The sequence below is a fragment of the Malurus melanocephalus genome, unplaced genomic scaffold (assembly GCF_030028575.1).
Source record: "Malurus melanocephalus ecotype Western Australia unplaced genomic scaffold, MMel_1.1 scaffold_58, whole genome shotgun sequence".
Lineage (NCBI taxonomy): Eukaryota > Metazoa > Chordata > Aves > Passeriformes > Maluridae > Malurus > Malurus melanocephalus.
In genome coordinates this window covers 2,051,391-2,068,637 of record NW_026623290.1, presented here as the reverse complement: position 1 = coordinate 2,068,637, position 17,247 = coordinate 2,051,391, and the positions used below count along the sequence as shown (strand labels likewise).

The 17,247-nt window shown below is 47.7% G+C and overlaps 2 protein-coding genes across 2 annotated transcripts; one reads left to right on the top strand and one right to left on the bottom strand.

The window, feature by feature from the left end:
- Positions 1–378: 378 nt before the first annotated feature.
- On the bottom strand, positions 379–11,035 carry WDR93 (WD repeat domain 93). Its single transcript, XM_057365847.1, has 15 exons — positions 10,689–11,035; positions 9,778–9,973; positions 9,087–9,151; positions 8,786–8,864; positions 7,847–7,965; positions 6,294–6,381; positions 5,532–5,709; positions 5,281–5,348; positions 4,713–4,799; positions 4,278–4,409; positions 3,575–3,785; positions 2,859–2,919; positions 2,099–2,255; positions 1,771–1,972; positions 379–662 (listed from the first exon to the last, which is right to left on the bottom strand). The coding sequence occupies exons 1-15, from the start codon at positions 10,950–10,952 to the stop codon at positions 551–553; spliced, it is 2,019 nt and encodes a 672-aa protein (XP_057221830.1). The 5' UTR covers positions 10,953–11,035; the 3' UTR covers positions 379–550.
- Positions 10,984–16,584, top strand: PEX11A (peroxisomal biogenesis factor 11 alpha). The gene is made up of 4 exons (XM_057365846.1): positions 10,984–11,046; positions 11,441–11,842; positions 12,338–12,453; positions 13,954–16,584. The coding sequence occupies exons 2-4, from the start codon at positions 11,532–11,534 to the stop codon at positions 14,517–14,519; spliced, it is 993 nt and encodes a 330-aa protein (XP_057221829.1). The 5' UTR covers positions 10,984–11,046; positions 11,441–11,531; the 3' UTR covers positions 14,520–16,584.
- Positions 16,585–17,247: the final 663 nt, after the last annotated feature.

Sequence of the window (17,247 nt, the reverse complement as noted above, 5' to 3'; positions counted from 1 at the left end):
TTCTTTGTGGGTTAGGCATTCATCCTGGAAGCACAATCAGTTGCAAAAAGACTGAAGCTTTCTCACACTGTTTCCAGGCTGTAATTCCTAAGCAGTTTTGTCCCAAAACTGCCTGTTTTGAAGTCAAAAGGAAMAACTGGACTGCAGAACATCCTGCGTCAGGCCTGTCACACGCTGCAGTGTCACTGCTTCTCAGCACTGCCATGCTTTGGGGGATGACACCTCCACAGCCCATTTGCTGCCTGCTTTGAAAGGATCAGATGTCTTGTTAAGCACAAGGATGCTGCTGGCTGTCCATCTGTGTAGGAGCAGAAAATGAGACCCACAGGTGAGCTCCAGCAACACACAGAAAATCAGAGTGACAAAATGCTGGTGCTATGAAGAGCAAGAGACTTTTATTGGAGGAAAGGTTTCATTAAGGTCCTGTGTATTATTGTGACACACCAGACTGCTCTGATGCTCCAGGTCTCTGGGACAGAGATRAGTGGAACAGTGTCTGTTAAAATGTCAGTGCTGGATCATGAGCCTGGCCCTCAGGATGCAAGGCTGGCTACTTCTTCTTCTCTCCCTTTGCTTTCTGTATYTCACTGTCCATAGCAGCTGCTTGTGTCTGCAGACAATCCCAGTATTGCTGCTCCTCCATTTCCAGCAGTACCTGCTGCCTAAAACAGGGGGAGAAAGGGTGGTTAAACCAAAAACAGTACCTGACATTCTCCAGGTGTTCAGACAACTCCCCCGAGGGCCCCTGGGGCTCAATACAAATTAGGCAGTTCTACTTCTTGTCTCCAAAAACCTCAGTGATTCCCTCATGGCAATCAGCACTAAAGTTTAGTGTTCCTGACAGCAATGACCTCTGAATTTCTTGTTGCCTATAAACTCTCTAGACACAGATCACACTGCAGTTGTATTTGCACTGTTCTGGCTTCAGCTCTCAGTTCCAGGGAGCAGCATATCCCTGCAGGTGGTGTTTCCCCATTTTTCTGGTATAAGGCAGACAAGAGTCTTCTCTCCAGCTTTATAAGAAGGAGGGACAGAACTGGTGGCAGGTAGGACAGGATGAAACTTTTCTGCACTTAGCTAGGACAACTCCACAGGATTCACCCTGGAGACAAGGAATTAGGGAAGGCTGMCAGGTGATATGTGCTGCGAGCTCATACCTGCACCCACCTGTTTCGTTTCATATTGGAGAATTAAGGCATCGTGAAAAGAAAATGCAAAATATTGACAGGGATGTAGCGCCAGGTTCCCAGCAGAATTCAAGGCAAAGGACCCCAAAAATATGTGTCACAGTGTCATCTAGTGGCGACATCACACAAGGCATCATCCGACCTTCTTAAAGGGAGGAACCTCCAGCACAAACCCACTTAAACACCGAACGAACCCGGGAATGCAGGGCAGAGGAGAGGTACAAAGAGATCCCAGTTCTGCCTGGCTGTGGGATCCAGTGGAAGATGCAAACACGTGATGATCATATTCCCTGACAAACTTGCACAAACTGTTTAATGAAAAAAAAAAAAAAACATTCGAACTTGCAAGCCTTTTCTATCTGGAACACCAAGCCTGCTCCAAGCATCCTGACTTACAGCTGAAGTTGTTTCAGGAAGGACAGAAAGGACAGGGGTTCTGGGGGCTGTCAGGAATCCATCTACCTGAACACCAACCTTACCCACACAAATCTCTTTCAGCACACAGAACAACTCAGAAGCTCCAGGGTGAGACCTTGCATGAACTCAGCAACACCACAGCCTGTAATAATGCAGGTGCACTTACCTCTCAGGCAGAAGGCGAAACCTATCAGCTAAGAAAATGTTACATCTCTCAATCCATTGCAGTTCCTGAAAGGATTTGAGAGGCAAATCTGGTTTCTTTGGAAAAGCATCCCTCAGTGGGTAGAAATTGAAGTCAAAAAGGAAGATTGTGCTATGAATGTCTTTGCTCTGGACTGATTCATCTGGYTGCTGCTGCTCATCTCCTAGACAGAAACAAGAACAGTGAACTACTGCATCAGGAGTCATCCAAAAAAAGCAATCAATGATCAGTGCACAGCTGAATGCACCCAATGGTGGTGTATCTATGAGCACTCCAAGGTGTCACCCACCTCGAAGTACCAAGCAGCAGGTCACATTGTCCACTGCAAACACTGGCTGCCAGGAGGATGCTACAGCATGAGGAGGTGGAATATAGAAGCAGTGAACCATTTGTGATGTTTCAGTGTTCATCAGGGCCACCGTGCCATCCCAGGAGAAGATCAGGGCCTGAAGCAGCAAAATTGACACACAGATGTAAAAGAATTGAAAAGCATTTTCTGTAAAGGACATGGAATGACATTCAGGACTTCACATCCCCAATTATGATGCAATTTTCTTTGCCTGCCCAATAGTCATAGGGCAACAGAGATAAAGTCAGGCCTTACAGAGAACTCGGACTGAAAATGCTGGAGGTTGGGATTGGAAAATAAATGAGCTAGATCCAGCCTTCTGCATGGCTGTTATGGTGAGTGGCTTTTAGTCCTTTTGTCCCCATGCCTGAAAATTTTCTGAGCCCACTTCAAGGTCTGGCTGAACTTGTGTTCACCTCTCATTTGGACCYGACCATGTGCACCTCAGTGGCCAGTTAGAGGGCAAGGGTGTGAGGTGATACTGAGCAAGATCACGGAAGAAAAATCCTTTGAGCATTACCAGCTACACACAGGAAGTCTTCATGGTAAAAATATTTGGAGCCTGGGAAAGGATGTGAGGGAAGAACCATATCTGATTGCCCTGTTTGTTAACTTGTAGGCACCCAGTTACAGTCTTTGCTGGAAACAAGACCCTTTGCTGGACATGTCCCTTGCTAAGGGATCTGGCAGTAATACTCACTGCACTGGGGAAGGCCTGGACAGGCACCACTGCACTGACAGTAAGATTTGGATCTTCAGGCCTGTAAAAGAGACACAGGTTTATGCTGCATGTACCTGGCATGTACTGAGAGGTTGTGATAATGACAGTGACAGTTTGTGGCATGCTGGGTGACCTAAAGTCCCAACCAAGTCCCTTCCTGATAGAGACAAAGTGTCTCCTCCTGGGCAGGAACTCCTCAGGCAAATCTGCCAAGGAACTACACTGGAGATACAAATCCCCTGCCTGCCATGGAGGCATGAATCCAGAGTCTTTGGGAGCAATAGCTTTCATTCTCCTCAAACCAAGGGGATAAGAAGACACAAAAATGATAGAAAGATGGCAAGAAATGTTTATTCTGACTTGTAGGGGGAAGTTGCTCTGTTAAGAATAGAAGAGAGAAGAAAAGGTTCCCCTGAATACCTGACAGAGACACAAATAGCTCAATATCAGCCCTGGAGCTGTGCTATAGGTGTTTGTGTTCTGGTACACAGAAGAACCCAGAAACACCCCTAATTCTGGCATAACCTTTGGATTTTAGCACTAGCAAAACCACACTTGCTGCTGACAGCAGCATGACAGAGCCCTCTGGGTAAAAGCAGTAGAAATTTCTCTACTCCACAGAAATTTGGGGGTCCCATGACCACTGGAACCATGGCTTCTTTGCCTGGAATGAGGTCTATCAGAGTGTACCTCACCTGTCTGCCAGGAGTGTGATGCTGGACTTCCCGAGCCTGGGTGCTTTCACCAAATAGAAAGAGCTGTCTGTACACAGCACTAGAAGCTGTAGGATGGGACAGACAGGATCTGTAATAGGTGTCTCATCACTGGCAGCTGCAGAATCACACAGAAAGTGGATACTACGGATGAAACGTTCCTCTAGAATGGCAGTCACAGACAGAGGGTATCCTGAGGAAGGAAAAAAAAAGGAGCTGGTAATTTATCCAAGGAAAGCTCAGTTTGTACTGTGGTCTGCTCAGAGGGAGCAGCCACCAAAACAATCTTGATAGCAGAAGATTCTTCTTCTGGGACAGTCCCTGCATCGTGGCAGGATGACACTGACACTGATGGCAGCCTGAACTGTGATCACAACCATCTCAAAGATGATCTGAAAGTGCAGGGGCAAGGCAGTGACTGTCACTGTCTCACAGCCTCAGGGCAACACTGTCATCAGTYCTTGCTATGGCAGTTCCAGCCCCTGCATTGCCATGGGTGGGGATGGCTCTGAAAGAGCCAGGGCAGTCATTCTGTGCTGGCAACTTCTGAACCCAAACTATCTTCAGATTTGCTTYTAAACTCATTATCAACCCCCTGTTCACAGAGCCAGAGCTTCAAATTCCCAGGCAAAAGTGCACTTCATCCACAGTGATRCCAACACACAGTCCCAAAGGGCAAGCTCACCTAGGTGTTTATCCCAAATAGTTATTGTTGCATCTTCACCTGCCAGTGCCAGGTACCTGGAGCAGGAGCTGACAGCTGAGCATGCAATTGGAGCTGCACACGGCCACACAACATCAGGCTTCAGATCAGAACCTAAATAGAATGATGTAAARAGAGACAACTGTAAGAAGGTGCAGAGTGTTATTTCTCATGGTACTWGCATCCATTTTCCCCACAAAACAGGCACTGTTCTGCAGCCTCCTGCCAGAGTGACTTCACTGAAAACACTGCCAGCTTGTGCAACACAGAGCCCCACAATCCAAATGCCAGCCTAACCCACAAGATGTGAGTCAGCTCTCCTCCCAATTCCTCATCTCCCTGAATCATAAAGACCTGGCAGAATGACAGCCACTGGCCACAGAAATCTCTTTGCTGGAGAAAGCAAAACTTTCTTACCTCCTTTCTCCTTGAGTGAACGGTTAAGTAAGTACAAGCAGAAATTGTGATTTCCATCCCAGTGCACACCGATGCCAACTGGAATATCTGGTACAGAGAAGGGGATGACAAAAAGAGAGGAAGACTGGGAACAAAGAACAGAACAATCCAGGACACCAAAACACCATTTAGAAAGGTCTCATTAACAGAAACTCTGCTCACACAGAAACTAAACCAGAACCACCTCTCCCTTTGTTTGTCATTTTTACCCTGGCTATATGCCTCCTTTTTATTTTTTTTTGGTGGGGCGTGGGGGTGTTTTGGTTTGGGGTTTTTTTTGGAGATGGATGTAATGGGATTTTTTAAACTATGGAGGTAAGCTGTTTTGGTTTTTTTTTTTTTTTTTTTTTTTTTCACTCCATGCCAGTAAGTTAAAAGTCTTGGGGCTAACAGTTTACCCAGGCTTATGTCCTTGGAGATGGAATTTACAAAGTGGATGCAAGCAAGACTCACTGAGCTCTCACAGGAGCTCAATGTCATGCAAAGTCTGTGCTTCACAGATTAACAGCTTTTTGTCCATTTGGATTACCTGGCTGCAYTTTCATTTCAGGTCCCATCAGGATCCGGCTAGGCAGGAGGAAATGAAAGGTAGCATGTCTGAAAAAAAAGGAAGGAATATATGTAAAAGAAAARCTTTGATAAATTGGAATGGCTCCAGCCCCTGCCCTGAAGCCTTGGGATGAAGGAAGCAAAACTAAGACAGAGGCTTCCATCTACACGTGCTAAGTGCCCTGTGCTGATGATTTATGGGCTGAAATCGTGGCTGGTGCTCCCTCTCACCTGGGGATCTCCTCCTTGGTCACACCCTCAGCCTCCAGATACTCCCGGTAAGTGCTACGGAAGATTGCTTCCTGCAGCTCCCACTGGGAATCCTTGATCAGGTGGTTGTACCCCAAGCCAAGCATGCTGCCATCATCCACYTCCTTCAGGGCATCCACGGGGCCTTTGAAACTCGTGCCTGGGTTTGGAACACAGAGGGAAAAGGCACAGCCCTGCAGGAGCAGMAACCATGAAGCAGACACCATGGAGGCATCTGGGGGTGGCATTGTCTTGAAGCAGAATATTCTTTATCTTTTGTGGGATTTTCCACATCACTTGTCCATTTTCCAGTATTTGAAGGCAGGGATTGGGGCAAGACTCTGAGGACCTTGCTCACCTTGCCTTTCTGTGGCATTTTCCCAGCACAAAATYTGTTCTTTCCTCGTGCTTGGTATTTTTCTGTAAATCCAGGACTCAGGGTGATGAACTAGGGGTGCTTTTAGGATCTAGGAAGCAGCCTGCTCCCTCTCCAATGACACTGAAGCCAAGGGTGTAATAACACCCTCTCTGAGACACCCTGAAGTATTTTGTGCTGGCAAAGGTGACATGTGAGATGGTCTGGTAGGAAGCAACTCCCACTGCAGGGTTACGTGTAACTAGAAAGACRGGTCAGGAAGGGACCAGAGATCATGTAACTGAAACTTTCTGACCTGTTCTGTATTTCTAGGGGCCACCAATCTTTTGGCACCTGAAACAGGCTGCACATACAGAATCAGTCCTGACCTGTAATGGGTTTGGGTGGCCTCACTGTCAGCAGCAGCACTGGGAGATCCAGCTGTACATCAGCTTGGATTGCAGACACAGGAGGCTCCTGCAACAGAAAAGTGCCCACCTGAGAACTGGCTTGTGTGCTCTGCTGAGGAGTKTCTACCTGTGCATGGGAATCAAATGCTTCCTAAAGAATGTGAATGCAAAGGTGRGTTGGGACTATCTGGGAGACAGTGGGTTTAGGGTCATTCTTCAGGCCAAAACAGAGAAGCTTGAGAGGGGTCACTGCTCTCTTAATTACATTACAAGGATATCCTGCCCAGACTTCTATCTTTGTGCCATCTCTGAATTATCCCTATTGCAGCACAGGCCTGTGTGAGTCACATCAGTGCTCATTAAAAAAAAAAAAAATAAAGGAAAAAAATAAAGGGAAACAGAATAAGCTGGACTAAAGGTTGCAGAGTGTCTGCTGAAAGCAAGAACCAGGTTTTACTTCACAGAGCCCAGGACTGGAGAAGGTCTCTTATGCTTGGCTGGGAATAGGAAAAGGTAACAGGGGACCAACACCAGTGTGTGCCCACCAGCATCACCCCACACACACTGACATTGGGCTAAACAGAAAAAGGAAAAAGGCTGGCTTAGTAAACAGCCATGTCTGACAAGGAAGGGGCAGGAAYGTGGGTCATTTACATGGAATCAGCAAGGGGGAATGCCTGAGTGTTGGTTTTTAACTTTGCTGAGTTGAGTGGGGTTTTTGTCCTAAAGTTGAGGCTGAGAAGAAGTTSCCTCTTCAATGTCTTTGCTGAAGGAAGAGGAAAGAGTTAGGAGGSAGGTATCACAGAGGGTTAGCTCAAGGTGCTGGGCAGGAGGTGTCTGTGTGCTGAGAGATGAAATCCAGCTGAAGGAAAGTGATAGAGAAGAGAGTTAAGCATTGGCTCAGTTCTTAAAATCTCCCATGTGAGCTCAGRACAGTCACTGAGGCCAGTGACCATCTCTGCAGAACCATCTCCATGCAGCTCCTGAGTTTTCTGCTGAAGAACCAGTGGTGACAGTGGTTGGTGCACACAGGCAGAGACTCTGCCCTGCTCAGGTGGGTGAGGCCATGACCCCACCAGGCTCCTCTTGTACCTAAAACACAAACCCTGCTTCAGGGCCAGACTCCCAAAYGGAGGATCCTGCCTGATTCCTCTTCACCTTCCCCCAGTAACATCAGGGAGAAGCCATGTGGGAATACCCTTACACAGGGCCCCCTCCGATGGAGCAATGCTGCCCAGAAATGAGCTGCCAGTTTCAGGGAGGGGCAGCAGCAACACTAACCCTGGGACCAGGGGAATCTCTTTGGAAAGCCTGTCTTGGGAGAGTAAACATGTCCCAATAAGACAAAGGCCTTATGAAATGTGGGATGGGCAGCTGCAGCAGCTGTAGAGACACACCATTTCTCTGGGCCAACAGCAATTTTCAGGCTGGGTTTTGCTGTCACTATCTACAGCAGCAAGGCTTGGGAGAATACCTGTGAGCAAAAAGTTGTAAGAAAAAATAGCACAGAGGGAGATGGAACWGTTTTGTACCTCAGAAGAGAAGCTCTCACTGCAAGCCAGCGCTTCTGCAGCAACTGCTTTCTTTTCCATCTCTGTCAGCCAGGAATCCTTAGGCAATTGGTAGATCTCCAGCCAAGCTTTTGTGCTGTCTGCATTGGGAAAACATGTTAAGCAATTGAAAACAAGGAGAAAAGGTCTTTTGGGCAAACAGYCTCTGTTACCTTATATAGTTATAAAAAGATCTGTGCATTTTTTTAAATATAAAATCTCYGTGAATTCCATGCAGCCCACCTCCCCTTCACTTGAGGCTTGACATGCTTGACTGAGACTAACATCTCAACCTCCAGCTCAAGTCCTCAAGGTCTTTTCCACCAAAGAAATACCATGAAGCAACTCAGCTAAGAATTTGACTTGTAGCCTCTGAGTTGTAGAGTAGAAAGCAGAAAGTGAGACATGGTCTCACATTAGTTCTCTGTAAATGCTACACATCTCATTTTCAGCAGGTGTCCAGGCAGAGTCCACCAAACATGGGTCCAGAAAATCTGTCTGCCAAGAATGTTGCAGCAAGGAGTTTCTTGCAGTATTTTTAGAGGTTCTCTGTGCTCTCTGGCCTATGTCTACAGATAAAATTCTCCAGGTCTACATCTTTCCTGTATAAAAATGAGCCATAGCAAACCAGAGGAAGAACTGAGTTTGGTAGTTCTGGAGAGGGAAACGGGCTTTCACTGAGCCTCCTGGGAGCTGGGAACTGCACTGACCAGTTCCAAACAGCTCACTTTTGGGATCAGTCCTGATCCACACCGAGGAGGGGACAGGGAGTGGCAGGGGCAGCTCTGTRAGCTGGAGGAGAGACTGGGATGGTTGTAACACAATCCCGGGTACCCAGAACACTTACAGATTTCAAAGATATTGCTGCTGCCCCTCTCTCAGAACACAAGAATCGCCAAACACAGCAGTGCCTGCACTTGCCTTGCAGCAGGATTCCTGCATAATCACCTCGGCGGGACAGCACCACCTCCACACAAGCGCTTCTCTGGCTGATATCTGCCTGCCAAGGGAAAATGGGCTGATCAAAGCAACATCACCGATTCAGAGAGCTCCGTGGCTCTCAGCAGTTCAGGCAGATTGTTGGAAGAACAAGGATAAATATTGGGCAGCAGTCTTGGAGTGCTGYTGCCTATGAATAAACTTCTGAGGGCAATTAATACTCCTCATGATTGATTACTTCCCAGTCTGTGGCAAGTGTTTATGGAATTAGCTCAGTACTCACCACTTCATTTAGGACTTTAGTGAGAAGGAAGCTTTCCTTGTGAAAGAAGAGGAGCCAGACAAGCCCTGAAACAGAAATACGAAAGTAGCAGGAGGAGGGAGAGAAAAGTGARCAAATGTTAGCCGTGCTTTTGGGAGATAACTGGTACAACATGTGCAGGAGATTGAACGGGAGTACAATTTTYCCTGGGCCCAGGGAAAAATAACCCACTTTTCCAGCACTAAACTTTTGCTGGCTTCCTTATACYAGCACCAGTAAACATTTGATGGTGCACAGAGATGGATTGATTAGCCAGTCTGAAAAGTATCTTCACCAGAATTGATGAATTCAGATGAACTAATGAACTAATAACAGATGCAGGGACAGGTCACAGGCAGGGATGGTCATACCAAGAAATGGCTCTTTCTGCCCAGCTCAAGATGTTCCTAAAATTTATTGTGCTTCACCCWCAGCTCTGCAGCTGCCTCTGCTGCTCCAGAGAGGTCACCAAACCCACACCCTCTGCTAATCATAAGGCCCTAAGGCCACCCTGTTACCCTGCAATCTGTTAGTTATCCAACACCCTCTTCACAGGGCTTTCCAGGAAACCTATCAGCCATTCTACTGTTCCTCCTGATCTCACATTCTTCTGTAGCACTGCTGCCAATTCAGTGATCCCCCACCAGGGCAAGGAAATCCACATCACACTAACCCATTTCATCCACAGCAAGCAGGACGTGGCACTCGTTCCCTAAATCCGAGGCATGGATGGCACAGATCTCTGTCTTGGCTGCATCCCAAGCACAGACATCCTTCAAGTTTCCCTTGCTGAAGGCAGTCAGACCCATGGACAGGCCAACAAAGATGTATTTTCCAGACAGTGCAAGGCAATTGGCTCTTCCAGTTACCTGCCAAGAGAGGGAAAAGATGAGTGTACCCAACTCCTTCCCAGTGGAGGACACATCAGCCATGCTGATGGATATATCCCTGACCTATTCACGAGAAACTGCTGATTTATTCTACAAGGGAAACATTTTGATGCGTTCCTTCCCTAGAAGAGCAGGGGAGCTGTCTCATCTCTGTCACAGAGATTGGTCTGTGTTAGGAATGAGAAAGTTTGCTCCCACTTTTTCCTTTCCCAYGAACAGAAGGGGCTTTAAAGGCCAAGAACTCAGGAGAATTCAGCCCTCCAACTCTCATGCAGAGTTGTGATGGGGTGCTGAGCTCCTCCAGGCAATCACAGAACACCAGCAGACAGCAGTGCATCCTCCTGGACACCCCCACACAATAATGGGGAAGGCAGCACTGTCATTCTGCTCACCATAACACAGAGCTGAGCTTGCCCACTTGTGTGCTACTGACTAATTACCTTCTCCTCTGCAAATGAGGGTGGAGCCAGCCTGGGAATCTGAAGGGGAATTTAGTGTTTAATACCTGCTTCTCTCTTTTCAGAGCAGTGTGATAGTTGAGTGGGAAGCAGAACCTGTCAGGCAAGCTTAGAAGCTGCAGGCTTTTAAAGTGAACCAGTGAGATGGTGGTGGATTCTGAGGAAGGTGATGAAGAGAAGAATGACAAAATCTGCCACGGTGGCTAATGCTGTCTCTGCTGTGAGAGGCTCTGTACCTGGAATGAAGCTGTAGGAAAGCATTTTCTGGGCTGGACTTTYAGGTTTTGTGCTTCTCGGAGCATCTCCCTTCTTTCAATGATTTCCATAGCACTCTCAAAAACCTGCATCAGCAGTTTCCTGATCATCCTGAAGGGCTGAGGCAATGCATCACGCTCTCGATCAGGATCCAGCAGGAAGAAGTCTTCCTCATCATCCTTTTGCCAGTCCTTTTCAGACGGTGAGGGAATTTCCCGGAGACGCTCCGGGGTATTCACTGCCATGGTTCTACCCTTCCAGATGCAAAACGCACCACGGCTGCAGGAATCACCCTGGATGCAGAAGAACGAAGAAGCCTACAATATCTTATTTCATGAGGTAATGGGGGAAAAGATGATTAATGATGGCTAAGGGGGGTTCYTTTCAATATTGATGGCCGTGTTCTACCCAGCTCATTTCTCCTTGTGTCACCTCTGTCACCCTGGGGTTTTGTCCTGCTCTGGGGATTTCAGCCACMCAGGGATCTGCAGGCTGCCCACAGGGAAAGGGAGCCTGAACACTTTGCAACAAGTTTATATAAGAATTATGACAAAACATTCAAAAATATTAGCTTCATTAACAGACTTATTCGGCCTGCATAAAATCCCGACAATTCACTTGGGAAGCAGGTGCTCCCACTGGAAGTTTTATACTCCGTTTCCAAGGCACCGGGTGGTTTTGAGCTTCACCTCTGCTGGGGGGCCATGCTCACCCGGGCCCACCCCCTTCACAGGGGCTGACCTGGGAGCGGGGCCGGGGTCTGAAGGGCCGGGTTGGGGTCCGAAGGGCCGGTTTGGGGTCCGAAGGGCCGGTTTGGAGTCCGAATGGCCGGGCTGAGCTCCTCCGGCTGTCCCGGGAGGATCCTCCGCGGGCGCTGCGCTGCCGCCGGCTCCCGGCCGGGGGAAGCCTTTAGCGGTGACACCGCCGCTGCCCCGCTGTTGACGGTTGCCGTGGTAACAGTGCCGCAGCCCGGCCGGGAACGCGGCGCGCAGCGGAACGTTCCGCAGCGGGGCGGGGCCCGAGCGCAGCGGGGCGGAGCGGCCGCGGCCCCCGCGATCCTCCCGCGGTGCTGCCGAGCCATGGACGGCTTCGTGAACTTCACCAACCGCAGCCAGGGCCGCGACCAGCTCTTCCGGTGAGTGTGGGGACAGGCGTCCCCTCGGGGCTCCCCCAGCACCGAGGCAGGGCCCGTCCCGCCGGGCCGCGGTCCTTCCCCTCACAGCCCTGCCCGGCGCGGGCACCTTCCGTTCCCAAGGCCGGTGTCACAGGACGGTGCCACGCTCTGTAAGCTGGTGCCTCGCGGCAGGACCAGGAGTAATGGCCGTTAATTAAAACACAAGGAGTTTGACCTCAGCGTGAGGAAGAACTTCTTTCCATTGCGGGTGGCAGAGCACCGGAGGTCCTGGAGTCTCTCTCTCCGGAGACATCCCAAAGACACCTGGATATGTTCCTGTGTCACCTGCTCCAGGTGACCCTGCCTTGAGAGTGAGGCATGACCTCRTGATCTCCAGAAATCCCTTCCAACCCTGACAATGCTGTGATTCTGTGAAATAAACCTGCCCTGCTGCTGCCATCCTGTGATTGTCCGTGTCTCACCTGTGTCCCCCTCTCCTCGTTTTTTCCCTTCCAGAGCCACTCAGTACACATGCATGTTGCTTAGCTATTTAATAGAGAATAAGGCCGATAAAAAGAAGCTGGTAATGAAACTCAAGCAGTTGGAATCTAGCATGAGCTCTGGCCGGAAAAGTAAGTACCTGGTGTCTAGAGGGATAAGATCTTCACTTGCTTCTTCCAGCAAAAYAGATCCTGGCCTTGTGTTTTCTGTAGTTAACTTACCTTGAGCCACAAAACCTCTTCTAGTATATTTACAAATTTGTCAATAGGCCTTATCCCTGCCATGGCTTGCCARGTTAGGCAAGGCCAAATAGGAACTTTTTACTTCCTCTGCCTCCTCTCCAGTTAGGCAATCGGAATTACTGCTGGAAGGACGAGAGGAGTAAGTTAACAGCTGTTGCTGCAGAGGCCAAGTTGTCATCTCTGTTCAAGGACAGAGCAGGGTTRCAAGGCCAGGCTGGCTCACTGTGTGCTCATTAGTCCTTCCAGCTGATGGGTTGAGACAGCCCAGCATTAAAAGATCATCATGCCAAAAAATCACCCTCTTAAGGACCATCCTTCAATATGGCTTTTATATCCTACTTAACATATTAATTTTCTTTAGCATTTATACTCTACTAAATCACATACCCTTCCACACTTCTCTCACAGCCTGACAGTTTGCATCACTCCACCGTGTGTCACGGTTGCATCCACGATGGTTACAGCTGTTACAATGTTTGTATCACTTGTTTTCAGCTTGGTCTTCCACCCACTTCTCAGTTGCTCAATCCTGGAACTGCTGCGATCTATGAGGCAAATATTCTAATCTGTTATATTGCCATGGATTTGTTTATTATTCCATTAGCTCCAGAGTATGGTAATTTCTAGAGGGGAGGCCAATTGCTTTATCAGCATAGCCATAATTCACTTGCTTCTGCTAAACAAATCACTTAACAGACATCAGGCCTAAATTCAGGGCTCTTGCAATTCCACCAAGCTTGGGTGCTGCCAACATCTGTCACTGTGACAAGGCAGCAGGGTGTAAAAAGTGTTTTGCATAATATTGCATTAACATTCAGCRGGAAAAAACCCAAAGTGTGCAGTGGGTGAAATCAGCTTTGCCATATATTGTGGCTGGAAATGGAATACACTGTTCTACACAGTTTGCAGGCAGCTACATGTCCCTGTGACTGATTCATGGCTGAGGAGGGACTTTGGTCTCTGTGCTCAGCACGTGAATCACCAGCTTTCACAGACACTTAGGAAAGYTGTAGCTTGTGGTTGCAATAGGATTAATGCAGTAACATGTTCTGTCCACAGAGTGAGGTGAAAGCCAGTGAGATGTGCAGCTGAAATTAGAGGCTCTGTTTGTGTTTTTTATTTGCTGGCACTGAGCCCTGCAGAGCTGAGGATGATACTGGTCCAGAGGGCACCCCGGTGTGAGGACAGAGTGGCAGGAGAGGCTGCAAATGTGTAGGTCATGGCTGGTGATGTTTGCACAGAACTGAGATGTTTACACCCCTTTCCTCACAATGCTTAACCATCCAGATACCCAAAGCCATCTAAATTTCTTTAAAGTCCACGTGGACAGTGGCAGGCCGAGTCCTGCGCAAGGCCAGGCCGTGCTAACCTTTGTGGGGTTTCTTGCAGTGCTCAGACTGGGCAACATGGTGCACGCCTTGGTGGCAGCCAGGAGAACTGCAGAGCTGCCAGAGGTGGTTCCTCGYTTCTGCCTCACTGCCTCCCACCTCAGCCGGGCCCTGTACTTCGTGTGTGAYGCCGTGCTCTGGCTGAGGAGCGTCGGCCTCCAGCCGGACATCGACAAACCCAAGTGGCASAATTGGGCTACCAAGTGCTACTATTACTCACTGCTGATTAATCTGGCCAGGGACTGGTATGAGATCTTCTGGAGGCTGGAACAAGCTGCGCTGGAGGAAAAGACGAGGGAGAATTGCTTCTGGCAGAAACACGATGAGGAGCTAAATGGTGGGAAAAGTGATGGTTTGCAGGGTTTTCTCCTCCAGCTCTTTCAGGTGCTAAAAAGGAATCCTCCTTTGCTGCTGGACTTGGTGAARAACCTCTGTGATCTCTCAGGCCCTTTGGATGCCCTGGGAATCTACAAGACCAACCCAGGAGTGATTGGCTTCTGTGGAATCCTCTCCTCCCTGGTGGGGATCCTCACATTAGCAAGCCCACATCTGAAGCTGAAACAATGACATTAAAGGAGCTGCATAGTATGAAGCTGCAGCTTTGATCCTCTGATAGATTTTTATCTTCACATGGCACTTTCGAATGAACACGTCTTATAATAACCTCAAGATTAATTTTGTCCTCTGAATAAGTGAATTCTGCCCTTTTTCCCTCCTTGTGCCTTAGCAGATGAGTTTGGCTCCATGATACWCTCCCTGATGGAGTGGAGATAGGAAAAGGCAGGGTAATATTTCACAAACAGAAAGAGGACTTGGAACTTGGCTGCTAGRTAAGAAAATATTCCTTTATTTTAATACAGGGTTGTGAAATATCTTCATAGGCAACTGTAATAGGTATATGACTCATGCCTAATCGTGTTTACACTGGAAAGCTTCACTTCACTAATCCAAGGTCCCTACAATCAGATTGTCTGTAGTGGGCTAAGGCAGGTTAGGAGCTGAACTTAGAATGGCCTGGAGTCAGGGATGAGTGTTCTGCTGGGTTTGGGTTATGGATCCTGTGTCCTGCAGGCACTCTCTGAGTGCAGTGTGATGGCAYCTGGATCTCCTGGATCTCTGTGGTGTGCACTGGTGATGCTGGAGCTGTAGTCTAGTGAGTGCCAACTCCTGTCCCAAGAAATCTGCACTTTCTTCATTTCCTTTGATACTGTGAGCCAAGGACCATTGGCCAGTGACTTTGACTGCTCCAGCAGGCCACAGCTGTGGGCTTTGATACAGGACAGCMCATTAATTTCCCAAACCCCTGTAACTGCAAGCACAACAATTTTCCATTAATCATCTTTGTGATAAGGAGCTTGTTTTGCTCTTTTAATTTAACATGAAAAGTTCCAGTATAATGAGGAGCTTGGAACCTGCAGTTAAGGARAGAAGCCTGGCTCAGAGCTTGTTGAGTCACAAAAACTGCAAGGATGTGTTTCTGGTTGTGTGAGCTCCAGGAGGGACAAGAATGGCATTGGTCATGATAATATCAGAATCCCCTGTGAGAAGAAAAGCTTCTTACTGGATTTGGGCATTCCTGGTTTAGATTTTCCTATCTGGTGCTCCCTGTCCTCCCTGCTCATGACCACAAGATTGCTTGTGTCATCCCTCACTGGCTGAATGGGCTCAACCATTTGAAAATGCCTCATGTTTGCCCTGCAAATGCGTTAYTGTTCATCACTGACCTCACTGGCAGCGATGCCTGGCAGTGTGACTGGGTTGAAAGAGAAATGCTGTGTCCAGCTGTCTAGCATGGCATGCAGTTTTTGCTGYTCCTGACTTTGCAGAGTACCAGTTTGACACCATCTGAGAAAAAATTGCAAGTTATATAGGAGATAAATTTAATGTATTTCTTCATCAGAGTTAGGCCTGTGTGTTCTGCTGCTTCCTGGTGTAAGAACTCCTTGTTTAATCTGCCAGGAGATGTGAACAGACTACTCTAACCTGACTACTCTCTTATTATTTTTKATGCTATCTAAAAACAGAAATTAAAAGGTGCGGGTCTCCTTTATTAAAAGGCAAAGGATATGGAATTAAATAGGCAGGTGGGGCAGTGCTCCAGTTTACCTGAAATTATTCTGGTTGGGCTTAGAATTACTTCCAGTTTGAATATGAACTGTTAGCCTGCCAATAAAATGTTTGAAAAGAAAGAGGTTGCTCGGCAGGATAATTAAGTGTGTTTGAAGACCAGATGTGGCCTTCAGCAGCTCTTMTTTTTAATATGGAAATGAATAGCATTAAAAGTAGAGCACACTGTCAGTTCAGGGCAACATGGAGCATTGTGCATGGGATWTGTTATATCCAAGGCTGCTTCTCCTTTATAACAATGGATTTTTTTTTTAATTCTCCTTTTGTCTTTCATCTCCTGGCAATGTGGAACCCATCCCTCCCTTGGTCAGATTTGATCATTATCCCAGTGTGTTGCTACCCCTTGAAGGAAGCAAGAGGAGTCTTGATCTGACAGGGAASGTTTGACCACCTTTTGCCTACAGAATTCCATCTTATTGCAAAAAAAACTGTTTTCAGTCCCCCTCAGGGGAGCTCAMAGATGCAAAATACTTTGCAAAATACTTTCACTGGTTAGCAAACTGCTTTCTCTCTTGCACTTTGCAGGGAAGGGCATTGATACAGTGATGTAGCCCAATCTACCCCTCCCTGTGCCCTGCAGGCACACCCTGAAAAGCCCTGAGCCAGGCTTTGAGGAKTCTCCTGGAGGGACTGGTGTGGTTTAGCACCTACAGCCTTAATGGGGGAGATGGGGGTGAGTTTTCAGCCTGTCTCAGYCCTCCTGTCCCATTCTCATATAGGAGTACCTCTGTTTACTGGATGTTAAGCACTAATATTTGCCTTCTGCTGCTCAGCTGGAGGGTGGTGATTTAAGGTACTTTAATGTAATGTCACTGAAGCCATAGGATCATGATCATATGGAGAAAATCCTTTTAGTGCCTTTTTTTGTATCTGTTTCTAATAACAGCACCTGGAATAAGAAGAAGATGTTTGAACATGAGCAATAAAAAAAACTGTGATGAGTGTGACACTGTCTGTGTTTGTAACTTGAAAGGTGGTGTGAGGAGATGCTGAAGGAGGGAGGATTTTTCCCATCTCTGAATTTTATGAAGGGTGACACTGTCAAGAAGCATTGYCTATGGTCGAGTTCTAGAACTCTCCTTTTGCAGTAGCCAGTTGGCAGATACATTCATCCAGCTAATTTAGAGTCATCATTTCAGCTGCAAAAATTAAGAAATTCATGAATATC